The sequence below is a fragment of the Malaya genurostris genome, chromosome 1, assembly GCF_030247185.1.
Source record: "Malaya genurostris strain Urasoe2022 chromosome 1, Malgen_1.1, whole genome shotgun sequence".
Taxonomy (NCBI): domain Eukaryota; kingdom Metazoa; phylum Arthropoda; class Insecta; order Diptera; family Culicidae; genus Malaya; species Malaya genurostris.
In genome coordinates, this window is record NC_080570.1 from 124,067,901 (window position 1) to 124,089,857 (window position 21,957).

General features: G+C 38.2%; 1 protein-coding gene across 1 annotated transcript in view; it reads right to left on the minus strand.

The window, feature by feature from the left end:
* Positions 1-1,197: 1,197 nt before the first annotated feature.
* Positions 1,198-21,957, minus strand: part of LOC131425684 (transmembrane protein fend-like) — a 279,340-nt gene continuing 258,580 nt past the window's right edge. The window contains exon 4 of the mRNA XM_058587755.1: positions 1,198-2,767. Coding sequence (XP_058443738.1) covers positions 2,369-2,767 — 399 coding nt within the window. The 3' untranslated portion in view covers positions 1,198-2,368. The remainder of the gene's footprint in view (positions 2,768-21,957) is intronic.

Sequence of the window (21,957 nt, forward strand, 5' to 3'; positions counted from 1 at the left end):
AAATAATTATTTGCACAACCTTTTGTCAGAGAAACACATGCATTTTTCACATGGCGATTTGGCAACACTCAGAAATAGTTACATGGGTCTCCCGCAAGGCTCATGCCTCAGTCCGCTCCTCTATAATTTTTACGTAAATGACATTGACAGCTGTCTAGTAACCCCATGTACACTAAGACAATTGGCAGATGATGGCGTGGTTTCAGTTACTGGACCCGAAGCTATTGATCTGCATAAACCATTGCAAGATACCTTAGATAACTTGTCCGCTTGGGCTGTTCATCTTGGTATCGAATTCTCTGCGGAGAAAACAGAGTTTGTCGTCTTTTCAAGAAAGCATGATCCCGCGCAGCTTCAGCTCCATATGATGGGAAGAATGATCCAACAGGTTTTAACTTTTAAATACCTCGGGGTGTGGTTCGATTCCAAATGCACGTGGGGAGGACACATTAGGTTTCTGATAACAAAATGCCAACAAAGAGTAAATTTTCTTCGAACAATAACAGGATCTTGGTGGGGTGCTCATCCGGAAGATCTAATAAAATTGTATCAGACAACGATACTTTCAGTGATGGAATATGGATGCGTTTGCTTTCGTCCGCTGCAAACTCTCATATTATCAAACTGGAGCGAATTCAGTATCGTTGTTTGCGAATTGCTTTAGGGTGCATGCATTCGACACATACAATGAGTCTTGAAGTTCTGGCGGGAGTTCTTCCATTAAAAGATCGATTTTGGGAGCTTTCATCACGCCTGCTAATAAAATGTGAGGTGCTGAATCCCATGGTAATTAATAATTTCGAACGACTAGTCGAGCTTCGATCTCAAACAAAATTCATGACAGTATATTTTAACCATATGTCACAGGAAATCAACCCTTCAAGATATATTCCTATCCGTGTCAGCCTCCTAAATGTCCCTGACTCAACTTTATTTTTCGATACATCCATGCAGCGCGAAGTTCGTGGAATCCCGGATCATCTACGTTCGACGGAAATCCCAAAAATATTTTCAAGTAAGTTCAGGCATATTGACTCTGAGAAAATGTTTTACACGGACGGATCGCGAATTGAAGAAGCGACAGGGTTTGGTATGTTCAACAATAATGTTTCGGCCTCATTTAGGCTTCAAGAACCTGCATCTGTTTATATAGCAGAGCTAGCAGCAGTTCAATATAGTTTGAGTGTAATCGTCACATTAATTCCAAACCATTATTTCCTCTTCACAGATAGTCTGAGTGCAATTGAAGCCATTCGCTCAAACATGACTGGCAAGACTGAACCGTTTTTCCTGGGCAAAATAAAACAGTGCCTGAACGACATATTGAACAATAATTATCTAATCACTATAGTCTGGGTCCCGGCTCATTGCTCCATTCCTGGCAATGAAAGAGCCGATATTTTAGCCAAACGTGGTGCTATTGAGGGTGAAATTTATGAGAGACCAATTGCTTTCAACGAATTCTATAGCTCGTCTCGCCAAAGAACACTTGCCAGCTGGCAAGATCTGGGTCGGTGGATGCACTCAATTATTCCGAAAATATCGACAAAGGCATGGTTCAGGGGACTGGATGTGAGTAGAGATTTCATTCGTGTGATGTCCAGACTCATGTCCAATCACTACACGTTAGATGCACATCTCCTTCGAATTGGGCTCTCCGAGACTAATCATTGTGCTTGTGGCGAAGGTTATCGAGATATTGATCATGTCGTTTGGACATGCGTGGAGTATCGTGATGTCAGATCTCAACTAATAAATTCTTTGCGTACCCAAGGTAGACTATCCAATGTCCCAGTTCGAGACATTCTTGCTTGTCGTGACCTTTCATACATGAAACTTATTTATCATTTCATAAAGAAAACTGGAGTTTCAATTAAATAAAGGCCCCTTTCAAGACTTAGTTCTGATCCCAGCTGCGTCCATGAGTTCAACCAATAGCTAAATTAGAATAAAAATAATGTAATGATACAAACAAACTCGAAACAGTTTATGAAATTATTAACAAAATGTCTGAAAATAACAGCTTATTTTATAATTTATAGAAGTTAATCGTTTGGTTCAAATAATATTTCCGAGTAGATTTCATAATTAATGACGAGTTACCTAAGGTGATATTTAAGTAATAAGAGAATATGTTTTAATAAATGCAAAACGTTGTGACTATGTTAGAATTAAATTAGGATAAGAATTTTATGTAAAAGTGATGCTACGGCGAAGAAAAACTTATGTAAACTGCCTTAAGAAATAAACGTATTTATGAAAAAAAAATAAGGCAACAATCAGCAACATCCGTAAAAGTCACACTCTAACCTATTCAGTTGTTAAAACCTACTGACGGCAACTCTGGAATTCGGTCCAATCCTGCGTCTCAAAGGTGTAAAACCTCCGCCAGCGCTTCATTTTCGACCAGTTCTTCCTTTTCCGACGCGGACGGTGCTTTCCGTTTGATGAAGATGACCACCGTCAGCAGGATCAGCAGAAACGTGAGCAGTGCCACAAACACTCCGAGTAGAATGATTTCCTGCTGGCTTTCGCGGGAGATTGGCCAAACGGCCAGCTGAGCTCGCACGGAGACGGAGTTCGATTCCGGATCCGTGTCCACTTCCTGCAGACGGCTCAGCAGAGCAGCATCCTTCTCGTCGTCGGCTACCGCACTCGGCTGGAAGTTGCTGGAAGTTGTCGTCCCCGTCATCGCTATCCCCGGCACCACGGTAGCGTCCGACGTGTTGAGGACGATCGGTGCGGAACGGACCAGGATGTCGGTGTGCTGAAACAAAACAGATGACGGTTAACAGTGATGAGAATGATGGTGAAACAGCGGGTGCTCAAGATGAATCCCGAGCGATGTGCGAACCGGTAGAAATACGATAATTTGCTGAAATTGGAGCAATTTGAATAATGAGCCGGCAGTTAAATTTATTTGATAGTTAATTCCAGTCGTGATAAAGCAATAAAAGTTAAGAATTGTTGTTTCGGCGGACGGACGATTCTGGTTTTATGTCTTGAAGGTGGAGTGGAGCAAGATTTAATAAATTTCCTTAATTAAGTCTAATTTATCGGCGACGATGCCATCAAAACTAATAAATTTGCAACCGCAAACGCAGATTTCGTTGCGTTGTCAATTCGATAGGGAAGTTGAAGGGAACATATCAACTATGGATATAATTTAAGTAGTGTAGTAACATTTAGTTAAAGCCTGAGTCATTTATGGTTCTTTAGTTTTAAATTTGTACTACACCGGTACAGTGCTACACGAAGACATGAATAAACAAACAAAAATAATGAAAACATAAACAGTTATCTTCTCGAGATAACACCAGATCTTCACGTTTTATGTAATTTTAAGACAGCTCAGCTCAACTGTTTTTTTTTGCCAGTTTTATTTCCTAATAGCCCAACTTATTTGTCTTCTATGAGAAAACCAATCTACAATTGATCTGGTTCTTGAAAATCAATGTAATATATGTTGTGAGCTGATATTAATTCAGATCATCTATTAATAACATTCAGGATTTTAAATTGAGCAATGATTAATTCCATTAGTTATACCGATATAGCAATACATTAACTAAATCATTACTTGATTGAAGTTAGGAGTTAGACTAAATTTAATTCTCCTATCATCGACAATCTTCAACTGCTCCTTCGTCTACGTTCTTGTGGTCCTATCATGGCATCCAATTCACTGAACAAATTAAATTATATTCTAAACCTTACTACAGTTCAATAATAGTCCTCAGAAAGAAAGAGTTCTCAAAGAAGGACATCGAATACTCCCTGCAAACTGTGGACAAGGTCAAAGTTAACAACTTTTTCAATTTTGTGAGTCCTATTGGAAAAGGCAAAATTAGGTTTTGCCTCCTACTTTTCACTTTATCATGAATTCCTGGGTTTTCTCCGGTCACTTGCCACCCTGTATATAATGTTGCTTAACGAATTGAATAAATACCAAAGCTTTAGGTTTGTTAATTTAAATTCCATTCATTTCTCTTCCACTAAAGTGCGTTTTTTTCCAGCAAAATTTTAGTCACCGTAGGTCTGACACGGTAATGCCTGGAATCAGGCGCGTATCCAGAAAATTTTTTCGTAGGGGGTTTCAAAACATGACAAAGTCGTTTGTTGAAAATTTTACATTTTATAATTAACCTAAATATGACGATTTTTGCGCTAAATCATATTCGCAGTTGGCAAAATTTTCACCGACTTGAATGAAACTTTTTGGACATGTAGACTTTCAACTAGACTGTTCTTTCTGAAAAAAAAAATTAACAGTGTCTTTTTATTTTATAAACTAAACCGTAAGTCATTATCATCCTAGAATTTAGTGAATCTTAATTTTAGAGAAGACTTCACAATATACTGGTTGCCCGATATTTGCAAGAAGTACCAGTAAAGGAGAGGAAAAGTTTTAGTTAGATTCACTTTTTTTCCTTAAACTGCAATTCATTGAATTCAAAAGTGGTGTTCTTTTTATGAAAGATGAATTTTAATTTTGAAAACCGATGTTTTTTTTCAGTGTAGGATTCGAATAGACGAATTTTGCTCAATTTTTTTTGCAATTATTTGAGTAGAAAAATGACATTTCTAACAATTAATTGTTGTGTTAATGATGTTTTCGAAATAAGTCTATTTTTGGAAAGAATACACTGAAAAAATAAATAATCAAATTTCACACCGAAAAAAGATCGATTTTAATAATTTAAAGTCATATTACAAAAAAAAAACACCATTCTTTATTCGAGTGGAATTTTGTCCCAACAACTATGTTCTCTACCATTCTTCCATATATTGTAAGATGACAATTGGCAACACCCTACTGCTAGTTGCACAATATTCTTTCCGCAAAAAAAAATCGGTGAAATTTTCTTGTTGAGTTGAGATTCATTGGAATCTTGGATGAATATGACTTTCAGCTTAATTTAGTTTTTAGTGAAAGACACTCGATAAAAAACTCAGTTTAGATAAGAAATATTTGTGGTTTGAGAAACTTTTTTTCTTGAATGTGCCCATCTTGCAATGTAGAGAGATAATCACAAATAGTTTTTCAAAATCAAAACTGAGTTTCTCCATAAAACGGTTTAAAAATTTTGAAAAATTTTTTTTCGGTGTAACATCCAATAAGAATTTTTTTCAGTATTTTTTATTGAAAAATTTGACTGATTTTGTGACAATCACTTGTGTGACATTTTTTTTTGCAGGATTTATTATTTTCGGCAGCAGCTCTTTTAAAAAATATGATTAAAACTGTTTAGCTCTTTTCAAAAGACAGTTTGAATAAATTTTGGATAAACATAGTAGGCAAAGTGACCTCATGAAAAATGTGCATTAGAAGACGAACATCGTCCAACAGCAGCAACAACGACAGACCTTTTGCATCGTGTAAAGCCGCATTTGGCAAGGATGGCTTTCATCGTATCAAAGAACGCACACTAGCAACTAGCAACTGTCCCGGGTTGGTGGTTCAATGCATAGGACGCTGGTTTTACAAGCCAATTGTCGTATGTTCGAGCCCCGACCTGGAAGGATTCTAAGTGTTAGTAGGATCCATAGTACTAGCCTTGCAATGATTCTGTACGCTATATGAATCGGCTGCGAAGTCTGTTGAAACAGAAAGGCCAAATTCCACAAAAAGGAATGTAATGCCAAGACTTTGACTACACTAGCAACTCTTCACACGATTTAATCAGTGCCATCAAAGAGAGACGGATATTATCGCAGCTACAAAAAACCGGCACGGTTCATTTAATATACAATAGACACCAGGCAGCGAATTTCTCTCGATGACCTGTCTGAGCATCACGAGTTAGCACGCTGCTGTGGGGATTCTCTCCGAATCAACAAACGGTCGCTTATTCTCGTTTCGCGATCCGATTCTAATGTATACGGGCAGTGGATAATTGCGGTAGAATCATTTTACTATTGCTGCTCATTCTAACTAACAGATCGGTCGAAAAGTTCGTATCGTTTCTATGAGAGGGCGTCACTACAATTAAATCTATACCATTTTCAGTTAGTACCAACCTTCAAAAGATACGTGTATAAATTTGACAGCTGTCTGATTACTAGTTTGTGAGATATTGCATTTTGAGTGAAGCTACTTTTGTTATTGTGAAAAAAATGGAAAAAAACGAATTTCGTGTGTTGATGAAACACTACTTTTTGATGAAAAAAAGTGCCGCCGATACCAAAAAATGGCTTGATGAGTGTTATCCAGACTCTGCACCGGGCGAAGCAACAATTCGTAAATGGTTTGCAAAATTTCGTACTGGTCATATGAGCACCGAAGACGATGAACGCAGTGGACGTCCAAAAGAGGCTGTTACCGATGAAAACGTGAAAAAAATCCACAAAATGATTTTCAATGACCGTAAAGTGAAGTTGATCGAGATAGCTCACACCCTAAAGATATCAAAGGAACGTGTTGGACATATTATTCACGAATATTTGGATATAAGAAAGCTTTGTGCAAAATGGGTGCCGCGTGAGCTCACAATCGATCAAAAACAACAACGAATTGATGATTCTGAGCAGTGTTTGGAGCTGTTATATAGAAATAAAACCGATTTTTTTCGTCGATATATAACAATGGACGAAACATGGCTCCATCACTTCACTCCGGAGTCCAATCGACAGTCAGCTGAGTGGACTGCACGCGATGAACCGAACCCAAAGCGTTGGAAAGACTCAACAATCGGCCGGTAAGGTTATGGCGTCTGTATTTTGGGATTCGCATGGTATAATTTTCATCGACTACCTTGAAAAGGGAAAAACCATCAACAGTGACTATTATATAGCGTTATTAGAGCGTTTGAAGGACGAAATTAAAAAAAAACGGCATCATTTGAAGAAGAAAAAAGTTTTGTTTCATCAAGACAATGCAAATGTCACAAGTCGATGAAAACCATGCTGAAATTGAACGAATTGGGCTTCGAATTGCTCCCTCATCCACCGTATTCTCCAGATTTGGCCCCAGTGACTTTTTTCTGTTCTCAGACCTCAAGAGAATGCTCGCTGGTAAAAAATTTTAGAAGCAATGAAGAGGTAATCGCTGAAACTGAGGCCTATTTTGAGGCAAAGGACAAATCGTACAACAAAAATTATATCGAAAAGTTGGAAGATCGCTATAATCGCTGTATCGCCTCTGATGGCTATTATGTTGAATAATAAAAACGAATTTTGGCAAAAAAATGTGTGTTTCTATAAAACGATACGAACTTTTCAACCGAACTGTTACTATGCTTCTTATATAAAGGCAGCAATCTCTTCTGGAGACACTCAGATCGATAGATTTCTGCATCCATAGTTCCGGTAGTGTGAAAAATGGTTGACTTCAAACCACAGGAACATATTGCTTGCCATACCAGTGCCTTTCGACCGAATTTTTCCACTTGAATCGACTTGTCCGCATCGCTCTCATCCTCCTCAAAGACAACAGTGGAGTATTGTGGACCTGTAAGGGTTTTTGTGTGCTTCTTTACATAAGTTTCATCGTCCATCAAAACGCATGCATCCGGACTCTGCAAAAGACGCGAATACAATTTCTGGGCCCTTGTTGCTGCTCGCTTCATCTATTCTACACTTTATTTCGAGATGTTCTGCTTCTTGTAGGTCTTCAGGTGATACGCTGGATCATTCCCACACTCGTTCCTGCTTTTGTCACCAAATCACGTATTGCCATTGATTTGTTCTTCATGATTAGAGATACCACTTTCTGGTCTAGTTTCGGGTTGGAAGAACTGGGTTTTCTGCCTCTTCCTGGTAGCTCATCCAAAGAATAGTGTTCCCCAAACTTATTAATGTTGGTTTTAACACTGGCATGATGGATTCCAAACCGCTTCGCCAATTTTCGCTTCCTTTTCAATACGCGATATTTTGAAAACGCAGAATTTCAACCGCACAAACAAGTAAACAAACGAAAACTGACACCCAAACGCACGGCATGCTATGATCTGAGCATAAAAAACCATCGCAAATACATGCGTATAACACAAATGCATGTGGATAGATTATTTTCGATACACTTCTTATTGAATCTTAGCTTTGATTCCTGGCACTTGACTCTTTTACTCTTAATTTAATCAATTACTCTTAGCTTTTGACTATTTTTAATTTGTGTTTTATCCTTGACTCTTGCCTGTTGACTTTCATCGCTTGACTGTTGGCTCTTGATTCTTAACTCATCACTGGAAATCATTTTTACCAATTTTTTGAGGAGAAATCACTCATTGTCAAGCTCTTCTAAAAGCTATTCAAAATTATCTCGTTATCAACTAAAACTTTAACTTGACCGTAAAAAATTGGTAGCGTGCCCGAGCAAAGTCAAACAACAAAACGAGAGCAAAATAAAATCTTATTATGATAGGAACATCACATCGAATTCTTAATTTGATCTCAGCTCATCAATTTTTTAATTGATATCACATTATGTTATCTTTTTGCTGTTACTTTTTTTTGCGAGCAAAAATTTTTGGAAACTCCAAAAATGGTTATTCAAAAGCAACAACCTAATAACTGCCTCAAAATAGGACTAATTCCATTAGCGGCTTGGGCATTCTCATCTCGCAAATCGTCAGCCACAGAAAAACCTTCTTCAGGAACCTGATACAATACATTTGACGTCAACGATTTCCTTCTGGTGGGATACGTTAAATATCAGATTCTCTAACAGTTTTCGCGTTTAGTTAAAAAAAGATATTAAATGTTCTGACTATTATTTTCAGTCGTTGTTTTGACCGTTATTGTCTGTGGTTCAGAAATCGACGAACGGCATTGCCAAAGTGATTGTTTTTTCGTGCATCAACTAACAAGTTATTTGAATAATACGCTCTTCTTCATATCATACTAGCTGAATTACCCGGCGTTGCTCTGAAATGTTTCGTGAAGGCAAGGCCACACAAACAATTTTAGAAATTGTTCTGATCATTGAAATATTCAGAGCGTAGTGAAACACAACTTATTTCCACATAATTGCTCAAGATTGTGATAATGATTATTTGATAACGAAAGACTGTTCATAACTACGTTAGATAATACTTTCGTTTTATAGAATAACGATTCAGTTAATTCAAAAGTTATCGTAAACTTATTTTCATCAGCTCGGTTCGACAATTTTCTCAATTTTCATGAAAAAAAATGCACATTGATTTTATGATTTCTTCGTCAATTCAGATCAATTTTACCTCCCTTGGTTAAAAATGTTTTTCCCCCTGCCTCTTGTGAATATTTTTGTGACCCTCACTTAGTTACTAGAAACATGCAGTACTGGTCAAGAAGCACCATTTTTTCGTAAAATCCGATCAATCCACTTTATACTTTCCATGTTTGGGGCACTTGCTACACTCCTTTCTTGAAATAACCCTATAATCTATTTTGATGTGAAAGTAGTATCTGTATTAATCAAGAAGTATCGTTTCTCGTGGAGTGAATTTTACATTGAACTTCCCTTTTGTAAAAAGTATCCGTGCTTGTCAAAAAAGAGAGAGAGGGGGGGGGGGGTTGTTGTGAAAATCGATTTTCCAGACTTGTTCCGTTTATGGACAAATAAGATAAATTTAACAATAAACCTCTTTTTAGAGGCATTCGTCATCTAACACTCGTTGTGGATAGACGAATAACCTACTACGACTAATTTCGATTTTGTTTTATTTTTTATTCGCAGTTGTCTACCTACCCAAGCTATGGGTAAAAACCGCCATAGATCCGAGAAGGATCCAAAGGATGCTAAGCGTCTGAAGCCAAGTGATGTACAGGTAAACGACCGTTTGCTGAGTAAAAACCAATATGCTGATCTGCCAGTAGATGTCGAAGAGGAACTGCAGAAGAAGGAAAAAATGCCGCCTTTCTACCTGAAGGGCTTTCCACCAACTCTACGCTCGGATTTCAACACACTGATCAGCAAAGGACTACAGGCAACAATCCGTTTATGTACTGAAGGCTACAAAATAACTGTTCCGGCTTTGAACCACTACAAAGGAGTGGAATGCTATCTGAAGCAGACAAAAGCGGAATACTTCACACACGATATTGCCGCCAACAAACCTATGAAGGTTGTACTTCGAGGACTACCCGACATGATGGAAGCCGAACTAAAGCAGGCACTGTCGGAGGCTGGACTAAAGCCTTTGATGGTATTTAAAATGAAGCGCCATAATACGGACAAAAAGTTTAGAGATCAACTGTACCTGATTCATCTGGAGAAGGGCTCCATCACCATGAGTCAACTGAAAACGATTAAATCGTTATTTCACATAATCATCGAATGGCAAAAGTATAAACCGGTACATCGGGATGTCACACAGTGCACGAACTGTTTGAACTACGGCCTTGGAGCGAGGAATTGCCACATGAAAAGTCGGTGCGGGAAATGTGCCGAACCACACAATACCAACGATTGCTTACTAGATGACATCGCTGTAAAATGTTTGAACTGTGATGGCGACCATCCATCTACTAGAAAATCGTGTCCCAAACGTGCTGAGTTCACAAAAATTCGACAACAGGCGTCCCGCAAACAATCAACGCGCAAGAATGTTCCACAGAAGGATGAAGTTAATTTCCCACGGCTCCCACCGAAGAGGGATATTCCGAATTTGCCGCCACTTCCTCGCAGCAATCCAAAAGATTCAGCCGCTGGATCACAAAAAGAATCCTCCTCAAAAATCCCTCCTGGATGGGGCAATAATCAACCACAAGCAAAGGATGACTCTGGTGATTTATTTTCTGCTGAACAACTGATCGTCATTTTTGAAACAATGACAACAAAACTACGAAACTGCAGAACGCGGTTAGATCAAATCAATGCCTTAGGCAAATTCATCATCGAATATGCAATATAATGAGTTGGTTATAGTAAATTGGAATGCTTGCTCACTCAGGAGCAAAACTGCTGAATTGTCCGACTTTCTTCAAGAGAAAAATGCCGATATTGCTATTTTAACTGAAACTCATCTTAAACCTGAAATTTCTATTTTTATTTCCAATTACAGGATTCACAGGCTCGACAGGACAACTACCAGAGGAGGGGGAGTTGCCATTGCCGTTAAACGATCCATTCAGCACAGGCTTCTGTCAGCCTTTAAATTGCAACTAATAGAAGCCATCGGAATTGAGATTACAACGACGATGGGACCCATCATCATCTTTGCAGCGTACTGCCCCAAACAAACAAATCTTCGAGATGGTACGTGTGCATCATTGAAGCGAGATCTGGCTATGCTCACTCGACGACAGAACAAATTCATCATTGCTGGGGACCTGAACGCACGGCATGAGCTGTGGGGAAACAGAAGACAGAATCGAAACGGATTCGTACTTGCCGAAGATTACGAAGCTGGACAATACAACATCTTCGCTCCGGATCAACCAACGCGACTTTCCAGATCGGGAGTTCATTCCATTTTGGATATATTCATCAGCAACATCGCCATAGACAGCTCTCCGGTTGTCTTCAACGAGCTCTCTTCTGACCACTTTCCAGTAATATTGACGTTGGGATCTTCACCAGAAACAGTGCCTATTCAAACACGGAGGAACTATTATCGCACCGATTGGGTCCAATTTCAACAAATCGCCGACCAACTTATTAATATCAATGTTCCACTAGATTCCCCGATGGATATCGATGCGGCCCTATCTTCCTTCCAGCATTCAATCACAGTCGCTCGTGATAGGACAACATATGCCGAGTTCCTCTCTTCAAATCGACAGTGTCACCAAGAAACTCATCCGACTTCGGAATATCTACCGGAGGCAGTATCAACGAACTGGCATCCTAGATAGGAAAACTACTTATAACAACTTAACTAGGATAATCCAGGAAAGGATATCTGAGCTTCGCAACAGGAACTTCCAGCAAAAGCTTCGAGAAATTCTCCCACATTCAAAGTCCTTCTGGTCCTTAACGAAGGTGCTTAAGAAAAAACCGAAGCCTATTCCTCCTCTGATGTCACCCCAGGACGCAGCTGAAGGAATACCTTTAATCACACCAGTAGAGAAGGCAAATGCGCTAGGCCAGCAGTTTGTGTGTTCTCACAATTTAGGACTCAACATTGTTAGTCCATATGAAAGAGCCGTTGCTGATAGCGTAGCTGAGGTTGACCAATCAGGCAGCTTGGTTCCTGAGGAAAGTAGAGTCACTGCGAATGAGCTGATGGCTTTTGTGAAAAAATCCAAAAATTTGAAGGCCCCCGGTTTCGACAACACATTCAACATTGAGCTGAAACATTTGAGTATTCGCTCATTTGTCTTCTTAGCTAAAATTTTTAACAGGTGCTGGGAGCTTGGTTACTTCCCTTCAATGTGGAAGTTAGCTAAAGTTATCCCAGTTTTGAAACCGGGGAAAGATCCTTCCTTTTCCAAGAGCTATCGGCCCATCAGCTTACTCTCTGCCCTATCCAAGCTGTTTGAAAAGTCAATACAAAGGCGAATTCTTGCTTTTGCAGATGAACAGGATATATTTCTGGAAGAACAGTTTAGGTTCCGGAAAGGAAGATCCACCATCCACCAGCTCACAAGGGTTAACAACGTCATCCAGCAAAACAAATCAGTGTCCAAAACGACTGCCATGGCAATATTGGATATTGAAAAGGCATTCGATAATGTGTGGCACGATGGACTGGTGTTCAAACTGCATCGGTATAATTTTCCCATGTATCTTATTAAAATTATCAAAAATTATCTTGCAGATAGAGCATTCCAGGTTTCTCTGAATAATGCACTTTCAGAAAGATTTACTATTCCTGCTGGTGTACCCCAGGGAAGTATCCTAGGTCCCATTCTATACAACATTTTTACATCAGACATCCCACCTCTTCCGGGTGGTGGTGTTCTGTCACAATTTGCTGATGATACTGCCATTCTTTACAAAGGTCGTGTCATTAATGCTCTGAAGAATAAACTACAGACAGGTCTGGACGCTTTAACGGAATATTTTACAAGCTGGAAAATTGTGATCAATGCAGCAAAAACTCAGGTCATCTTGTTTCCACATTCAAGATCTCCAAAACTTGTTCCATCAGACGAATGCAGAATACGATTCGGTGATGAGGTCATCCAATGGTCCGACGAAGTTATCTATCTAGGACTCACCTTTGACAGACATCTGATATTCAGGTCACATGTTGACAAAATCGTTCAAAAATGTAGCATACTCATCAGGTCTCTGTATCCGCTGATTTGTAGAACATCTAAACTATGCCTGAAGAATCAGATGGCTGTCTATAAACAAATCATCTACCCCGCAATTGAATACGCAGTCCCTGTTTGGCGGGGTTGTGCACGAACACACAAACTTAGGCTTCAGCGCATTCAAAGTAAGATCTTAAAGATGATTTTAAATCTACCCCCTTGGACAAGGACTAGTGAAGTACATGAGATTGCCTCACTGGATATACTAGAACAAAAATTCGAACAATACTGCACGAAATTTGAAGAGAGGTGCTCAATCTCTGAAATACAAATAATTCAAAATTTGTACGTATTAGATTAAGGATAGTTATAAGTAGGTAGATATTTTATTAATAATTAAAATATATATTATGATTGAACATTAGTATGTAAAACAAGAGTAACTAAAACACCTATTATTAATAACGAATCGTATGAACAACAAAGATGAAAGGCCAAAGGGTCAAAACACTTGTGCAGCGCCCTTAGCAAATTTTCCTTCGAACATGTTAGTATTGTGAATAAAATAGGGAGCCATGAAGGAATAACGACATTGCAAGAACAGCAACCTAGTCGTGAAGGAAAAACTCGTCACCTTTCAGGCAAGCCTTCATGTCAGCGTAAACGCGACGAGCAAAAAACAAAGTTATTTTCACGGACACAGGTCACTGCCTCTAGCATAGTGACGGTGGTCTCGACTTTCGGTAGAACTTCGGGAGAAAGTCGGATGAACTTTCTACTTGAAATCACAAGCTCAAGGCTTCACCCGAAAGTAAATGTTAGGAGCTTAAAAACCCCTAGTTGGGAAGAGTTAGCAGGTAGTTCAGTTTTACTAGGCGCTAGTCTCGGGAGTCGACCCGTAGACAAATTAAGTAGTTTTGCTTCGAGTATTCGGGTTTCATCAGGAATCAGAACTAAATGGCTCAAGTGGCACGTTCCCCTAGTTTGTTGGAGATTTGTGCCTTGCCGTGACTTCTCATCATTTTCCTGATGGGAAGGGAAGGATAAAAGGAACATGGATGGGAATTGCGAAGTGGGTGAGGTGGGAAAAACAGCACAAAAACATATAGAAGCAATTCGTTTTGCATCCCCGAAAGGATGCTACAACGTTTGCATGTGCCAAAATGCACCTTTAATAAAAACTCCACCTTCCGAGAGGATTTAGAGATTTTACTGACTGGTACACTCTGCATTTCAAAAGAAACGCTGAATGCTTTGTACGTGCCTAAAGCACAAAACAACATTTCCAATCCCAAAGAGATAAGAATTATTGTTTTTTGGGAGGTAACTTATGTTTTATTACATGAACAGTGACCTTATGGAATCCATAGTTCATCCGAAAGCCCTGTGATTTGAGAAGACCAAAGGACTCGTCATCAATGCTGCAGATAATCAATTGACTACCTGCAACACTGGAGCCGATCCTCAAGATTCTCCATCGAAGCACAGGGATCACTGAATTATGGAAAGCTAACCTTTCAAGAACATTCGGACCCCTCAAGCATTCCTTGTTATTCCAAGGAACACTGAAGGATATCCTATTCTGATGAAGGCTGTATGGTTCTATAATGAACCTATTTACCAGCGCCTTCTGGTTTATCATCTCCAACCGCTGTATGAGCCAGGCACGGCTGTCCTCATTATCCGGGGAGAACCAGACTGCTCCGTATCGCAACCCACATCCATTGAAGCTAGGAATGAATGAAGAGAGTGGCGTTGAATACAAAAGACCGTTGAGGTCTCTAAGCAGATCGTCTCTCAAGTCCGGGGTGAACATACCGTCCACTATACGAACTTGAAGACGATTTTCAATCAAGCGCTCGGACGCCTTCTTAGAAATGCTGGCAAAATCAGTTCTTCGTTGATTTTGCCTCTTCTTTGAAATTTTCTTCAAACTTTCCGGCGCGTCACGCATTACAGCAATGGCGTCCGTTTCGTTTGACGATGGCGAAACTTCAGTAACCGGATTTTCAGCAGCAGAACCTACGTTAACATCATCCATCTCACCAGACTGGGTCTCGTTTGACGATGATGCCACAGTATCAGTAACCTGATTTTGATATCCGGATTCTGGAATAAAATTTTCAGCCATCTTGTCGAAAACCTACCAAAAAGAGAAGTGAAAATTAAACTCTCGAGCAAACGAACTGTATTCGTCAGAGTTCAAAAGCGGAAAGAAAGAATAAGTCCAGCGTAAAACTTCACAAGTTGTAGCGAAAGCTACTACCACTATCAAAATCTGTAATTAGATAGATAGTGGTTTGTAATGTTCACAAAAACCCACACTTTATACCGTTTAAAAAGTATAGTATATGAAAGTACTATAAAATTGTTTCATGAAACAATGCCACAACACTGTGCAGCTGGAAACTCACACCATCGAATAGAAGTAATATGAGTATATTTTACTTACCTTACTACTTCTACTTATAAGTAGCTTACACATATGCGTATGATCACTGATAGATTGCGAGAGTGAGAAAAGAACTACCCCTCTTCGTACCTGAGTAAAGGCAACCAAGGCCTTCTTTTACAGATGTAACTCTTTTATCCGCTGATAATTTGTGATTTCTAAAACTATCACAGCTGGGAAGCCACCGTGTGTAGGTTAGCCAACACAACTCATCTGTTTCAACTACAACATTGTACACACAGTAAACACTATGAGGGAACAGATGAGAGCATCTACTATTTCACTGTATGCGTATTAACACGTGTATAGATTTACGGATACAAATACACAGACCTGTGCCTTTGCTATAAAAAATGGCTATCTTCCGACCCGTGAAATCCGCGAAAAAATCCACAACGATTTGCGCAAGTTGATCACGTTAACAATATCACCCGCACTTTAAAGAGACACTATGGGCTCTCAAAAACAGAGAAGCATACAGTCAGAGCAAACACTCATGATGCTTCAGCCGAAACCAACGACCTCGGTCGGAGGACGCTGTGAAACACGTCCACTACCCACTAGACTCACTGACACTTGACACTGACACTAGTTTCGGTAGAACTTCGGGAGAAAGTCGGATGAACTTTCTACTTGAAATCACAAGCTCGGCTTGTACTAAAATCTTCGGGCTTCACCCGAAAGTAAATGTTAGGAGCTTAAAAACCCCTAGTTGGGAAGAGTTAGCAGGTAGTTCAGTTTTACTAGGCGCTAGTCTCGGGAGTAGACAAATTAAGTAGTTTTGCTTCGAGTATTCGGGTTAGTTCAGTTCGGAGTATAATACAGTAGCCGTAGGAATATGTGTGCTTGGTGAGGCTTGAGTATCAAGTGACCTCAAAATAAAGTAAGAAATATTGTTTATAATGGGATATAATAGATTTCGGAAGGCACCTAAAGATTTGAGTGAAAGATTGCTGTACTGAGTGAAGATTTAATAGTTTCATGTGCAGGTTTGATATTCACATCCAAAAGAAAAATAGTTAGACACAACCATTGCTCGTGTTTTAATTATTTATTTATTTATTTATTTCGTCAAGCAAATGTAGACTACATATAAATTGTTTACAATGTTCACTTACATACTACGCATTATTTCTACGACAAAGCTGAGATTTGATTTGATTTTTAAACATAGTAAGGTCAAGATATTCGCAGTATTGATTGTAATGGCGCATTATTCGATTGACTGGACTGTATTTTGCATAATTTGTTCTAGTGTTTCTTTCTAAAAATAATTTCCTGGTTCGTAATTGACGGCTAGGTATATAAAAATTTAATTGCGATAATAATGGAGCTGATTGAATGCGTTGAGAAATAATGTCGCTGATAAAATAAAGCATTGCAAAGTCGCGGCGTTCTTTAAGTGTTTGTATATTGATGAGCATGCAGCGTGCTTCATATGATGGTAGAGGAAATGCTGTCCAGTTTAATTTACGAAGTGCATATAAAAGAAATTGTTTTTGAATAGATTCGATGCGTTCTTCGTGAATAATATTGTATGGATTCCATACTAGGCTGCAATATTCCAAAATAGGTCTGACATATGTAGTGTATAATAATTTAATTGTGTATGGGTCCTGAAAGTTATGACTGAAGCGTTTAATAAAGCCCAGCATGCTATTAGCTTTATTGATTATGGTATTGTAGTGTTCCACAAAAGTGAGCTTGGAGTCTAAGATTACGCCTAAATCTCTTACAATTTTACATTTTTCTACAAGTTGATTTCCTAGATGTATGTTTGTGGGTATAGTTTCATTTTTCCTACTGAAAGTTATTGAGTTACATTTTTTTACATTAAGTTGGAGTAGACTTTTGCAGCACCAAATGTAGAATAGATTGATTTCGTTCTGGAATATTACAGCGTCGTTGATATTTTTTATTTCCATGAAGAGTTTCATGTCGTCTGCATATATAAGCACTTTCAGATTTTTGAGTATGAAGGAAATGTCGTTTATATGTAAAATGAAAAGGAGAGGCCCTAAGTGAGAACCCTGAGGTACGCCAGATGTTACATTAATTGGTTCAGACAGAATGTTTTGGAAGCGGACTACCTGTACACGATTCGTTAAGTATGATTTGAGCCATTCAAGAAGAGTATGTTTTATGCCATATTTTTGTAGTTTGTGTAGAAGTAAAGGTATGTCAATACGGTCGAAGGCTTTGCTAAAGTCAGTGTAAAGAGTTTCTACGTAGTTGCCGGCGTCCATTGCATTCAGAGTGAATGTCATAAATTCTAAGAGATTTGTTGTAGTTGAGCGGCCTTTAAAAAAGCCATGTTGTTTGTTTGTTATTACATTTTTAAGTTGATGAAAAAGTTTTTCATTTACAATTTTTTCAAATAATTTTGGAATGCATGAGATAATGGCTATTCCACGGTAGTTCCGAATGTTAGATTTTGCACCAGATTTAAATATTGGTACAAGAAAGGAAGATTTCCATGCTTTAGGAAAAGTACATTTATTAAGTGATAGGTTAAAAAGTAGTTGTAGTGGTAGTGTAAGTTCTTCAGCAAGATTTTTTAAAAATATTGGTGGTATACTGTCCGGTCCGGGTCCTTTTGAGGCGTCTAAGTTTTTCAGTGCTGTCGAAATGTCATGTTCTGATAGATAGTTTACAGAGATGGAGTTGGAAAATGCAGGTATGAAAGAGAAGTATTCACGATCACGGTCAGTTTCTGAATAAGATGTATATACTTCTTGGAAAAAATTTGCAAAGTGATTGCAGATTTCTGTACTATTTTTCCCTACATGTTCGTCGAGGTGCATTTGAGATGGAAAATTGTTGCTTTTTAGTTTAGTTTTTGTGTAGTTAGAAAAGTTCTTAGGGCAAGTCTTTATTTCGTTTTCAATTTTGCGGTTATATTCTTCATGTGCTGTGTTAATGGCTATTTTAAGTTGATTGCATAGATTTAAGTAATTTTGAAGATGAGCGTCACTTTTTTCTTGTTTGTAAGTTTTGTGTGCTTTTTGTTTCCTATTTTTCAAATGTTTTAGTTGTGAATTGAACCATACAGGTAATTTGCTGTTATGATTTTTTCTTCTTCTTTTCATAGGCAAAGTTTCGGCTAATATTTTGTTTATAATGTGATAAAATTTGTTTACTTCGACGTCGACATTTCCTTCTGTACTCAGTATGTTCCGCCAATTTATTATACTTAGTCTACACTTGACTACTTCAAAGTCAATTTTATTGTATTCCGGCACTTCCTCATATTCCAAGTCGTAGGGAAGGGATGCATTGTGTGTAAATAATGAATATTCAATTGCGGTGTGAAATGCTTCATTTTTCCATAATGGCAGGTTTGATGCATTCACACAAAAGTCTTCTGTGCAATTTGTGAAAAGAAGGTCTAAATATGCGTTTTGTTGATTTTTTACGGAGTTAACTTGATGTAGACCAAAATTAGAAATTTTGTCGAAAAAGTAGTGCAATGTTTCGTTTTCTCCTACGACTGGAAGTAAGATTGATTCATTTTCAATGTCAGAAATGAAGTCCGCATTACGTTGATTGAAGTCGCCAAAAATATGAAGCTTTACTTCAGGTTCCATATTCGAAATAATTGTGTCTAAAGATTGAAAGAATAATTCAAAAGAGAATTTGTTCGCATTTTCGGGTGGGAAGTAGACAGAGCAGTAAATATGTTCTTCTCCCAATATTGAGACTTTGGCCCATACATGCTCAAATTCTTTATATTTAGGAGTAATAATTTCTTCAGAAGTAAAGCAAGAGTTAATGGCTATAAGGACTCCACCTCCAGATTTTTTCTGACAGAGAGATAAATTTCGGTCGTGCCGAAATACGTTAAAATTATTTCCAAATACTTCTTCGCTTCTTACACTTTCATCCCAGCTGCTTTCAGTTCCAAGGATTACGTCGAAAGAGGAGGTTATTAAATTTTGGTGAATTTCTTTCATTTTGGCCGGGCTTTTCATGCGGTTGAAATTTTGGCAATAGACCAAAATTTCAGTCACATTTTGTTTGTGAAGCGAAGAAGTTTTTGAGAATTCTGGAATACTTACATTACTAATTCTTGTTTCTATTCCTTCGTCAAAGGGCGTCGTTATTTCCGAAAATTCGGCCTTGTAAAATTGTGTTCGGCTTCCCGGATTAGTTGGAGTCGGCGGGTACGTTCACTTGTCAAAAATTTCCCATAAGAGTCCAGGTCGGCCAGCGCTTCCTTAGGTTTCATTCCATATTCCTGATGCACTTCGATGAAGATTCGTAGGAGGTGGTCAGGTGTTGTTGGAAGGCCTTCTGATGCTAATAGCATTTTTATACTAGTTGGTGTCATACCCTCGATGCATACTGTAGGTTGTTGATTTTTCATGTATGACAAATACAGACGGACGACGTGCATTATTTTCGGGTCACGAAGCCTTGCGTGTCAGGGTAGTGTTGATAATATACGACAGCAAAAGTATGTGTTGAAGAATAACTTCTTTTATTAATGTAAACAAGTAAATGTTGAGACATATATTCGAAGAGATCGCCATGAAGTGTTGTGAATAGATTTACAAACTCGTGGAGTATGCAATAGAACTATGAGTCAAATTAAAGAATAATTGCACAAAATTTACGATGAAAGGTAAGAGGTTCCAGTTCCAATGCAGAGTCGGTGTGGAAGGATGTAAACATGTTTGTTTTTCTTACTGTAGTAGGACATACGTTCATATGTGCATACACCTAATGATATGCCGAGCTTAGTGAGACTGCGTGAAGTGTTAGCCTTATTAACAATCGTTAGTGACTTTTTGTTAGATTGTGGGAAAGAACTCCTAAAACAGCCTAATCCTGCACTATTGAGAATAAGTAGCTGTCAAGTGAAAAGCACAAAAAAAATTGAAACTCAGAAAAGGTGAATTTCGTGATATTAAACTCAAGTACATGGATGGATCAATACAATGACATAAAAGAGAAACCGAATTGGAGAGTGTTACTCCGTATAGAACTGAAAGAAACATCCTCTTCGTTATTCTCTCCCGCCACCGCTCGGCCGGGAGCTTGCACTTGTACTGTAAAATGTTGATGTAATACACAAAAATAAGATTAATAAACAGATATTTATGCAAAAAAAAAAATCTTTTTAGAGGCACTTGCTACAAACTCAATCCTTCTGTTCACCTGTGCAATGGATATTTGATCTTGACAAGAAGAAAAAGATTTATTACCACCTCTGAATTGCAAGAAGTACCTCTGCCAAGTTTGGCGATAATTTACTGAGTTGTTATGGAATTATTCCGATATTTACAAACAATTGAGCTGAGAGCTTCTTCAATAGACACTTGCTATCTTTTCACGCGTATAAATATCCTAACGATCATTTCTTATTTGTAATAAATATCTGTGCCTGTCGAATAATTTCGATTTCGTAAAACTCGAAACATTTTGCCTTAAATTCCCTCTGTTAGCAAACACCTACGGAAACCACCATCTTCCCCACTCCCTCCTCTTTAAAATATCTCTTATAAGAACAGCAAGAACTACTTGTGCCAAGATAGTTAATAATCTATTGAGTTGTTTTGGAGTTATGTTTGATCATATATACAATTTATTCTTTCCATGTTTCAAACCAACAATTTCAAAAAATCTTCAAAAAGTATCGATACTCATCCTTCAAAATGGACTTCAAAAAGTATCGATACTCATCCAATTAGATAATCTTTTTCATGATCTCCTGCTAAAGACCCTTGCTAGGCCCCCTTCCCCATAAAAATACACTTATGATCATCTCTGAAGAGCAAAAAGTATCTGTGCCAAAATTGATAGCAATCATAATGTAGACCTTTATATCCCGAACAACTTTCCTAAGAAAAAAGCTTTGGAGATTTCAGGTTCTGAGCTAGATCATTTTTTTAGCACACCAGCTCCATATAGTACAGTGATTTAGCATTAATATTTGATAAACTTAGAAAACTAGTTTGAAAACCCTATTCTCCAAATAATCAGATTGCCATGAATTATCTATGTTTAATCCATTTTATCTGAAGCAAGCAGATGAATTGCTTAATGTTCGCTCCGAAATAAATCTTCATCGAATGATCACGAATTTAAGTCTACACAAGATTTAAAAACTGTCTAAATCAGTGTGATGCTGCCTGTGGCTAGAAGTGAGTTACTGGTTCATTGTCCCAATTACTCGAAATAAGTAAGATATTTTTTTGGAATCGAAATAATATGCGATCTGGGATTGCTTTTTGTCAGATTTCTAATTCACGTCTTCAGTGAGCCTTTGCTGTAAAAAACTTCACTCTAAAGAGCTCGCTCTTGTGAGCCTCGAAATTCGTATTTCAAAGTGATTATATACTCGAGTAGAATGAGATTAAATAAATAACTCAATTTGA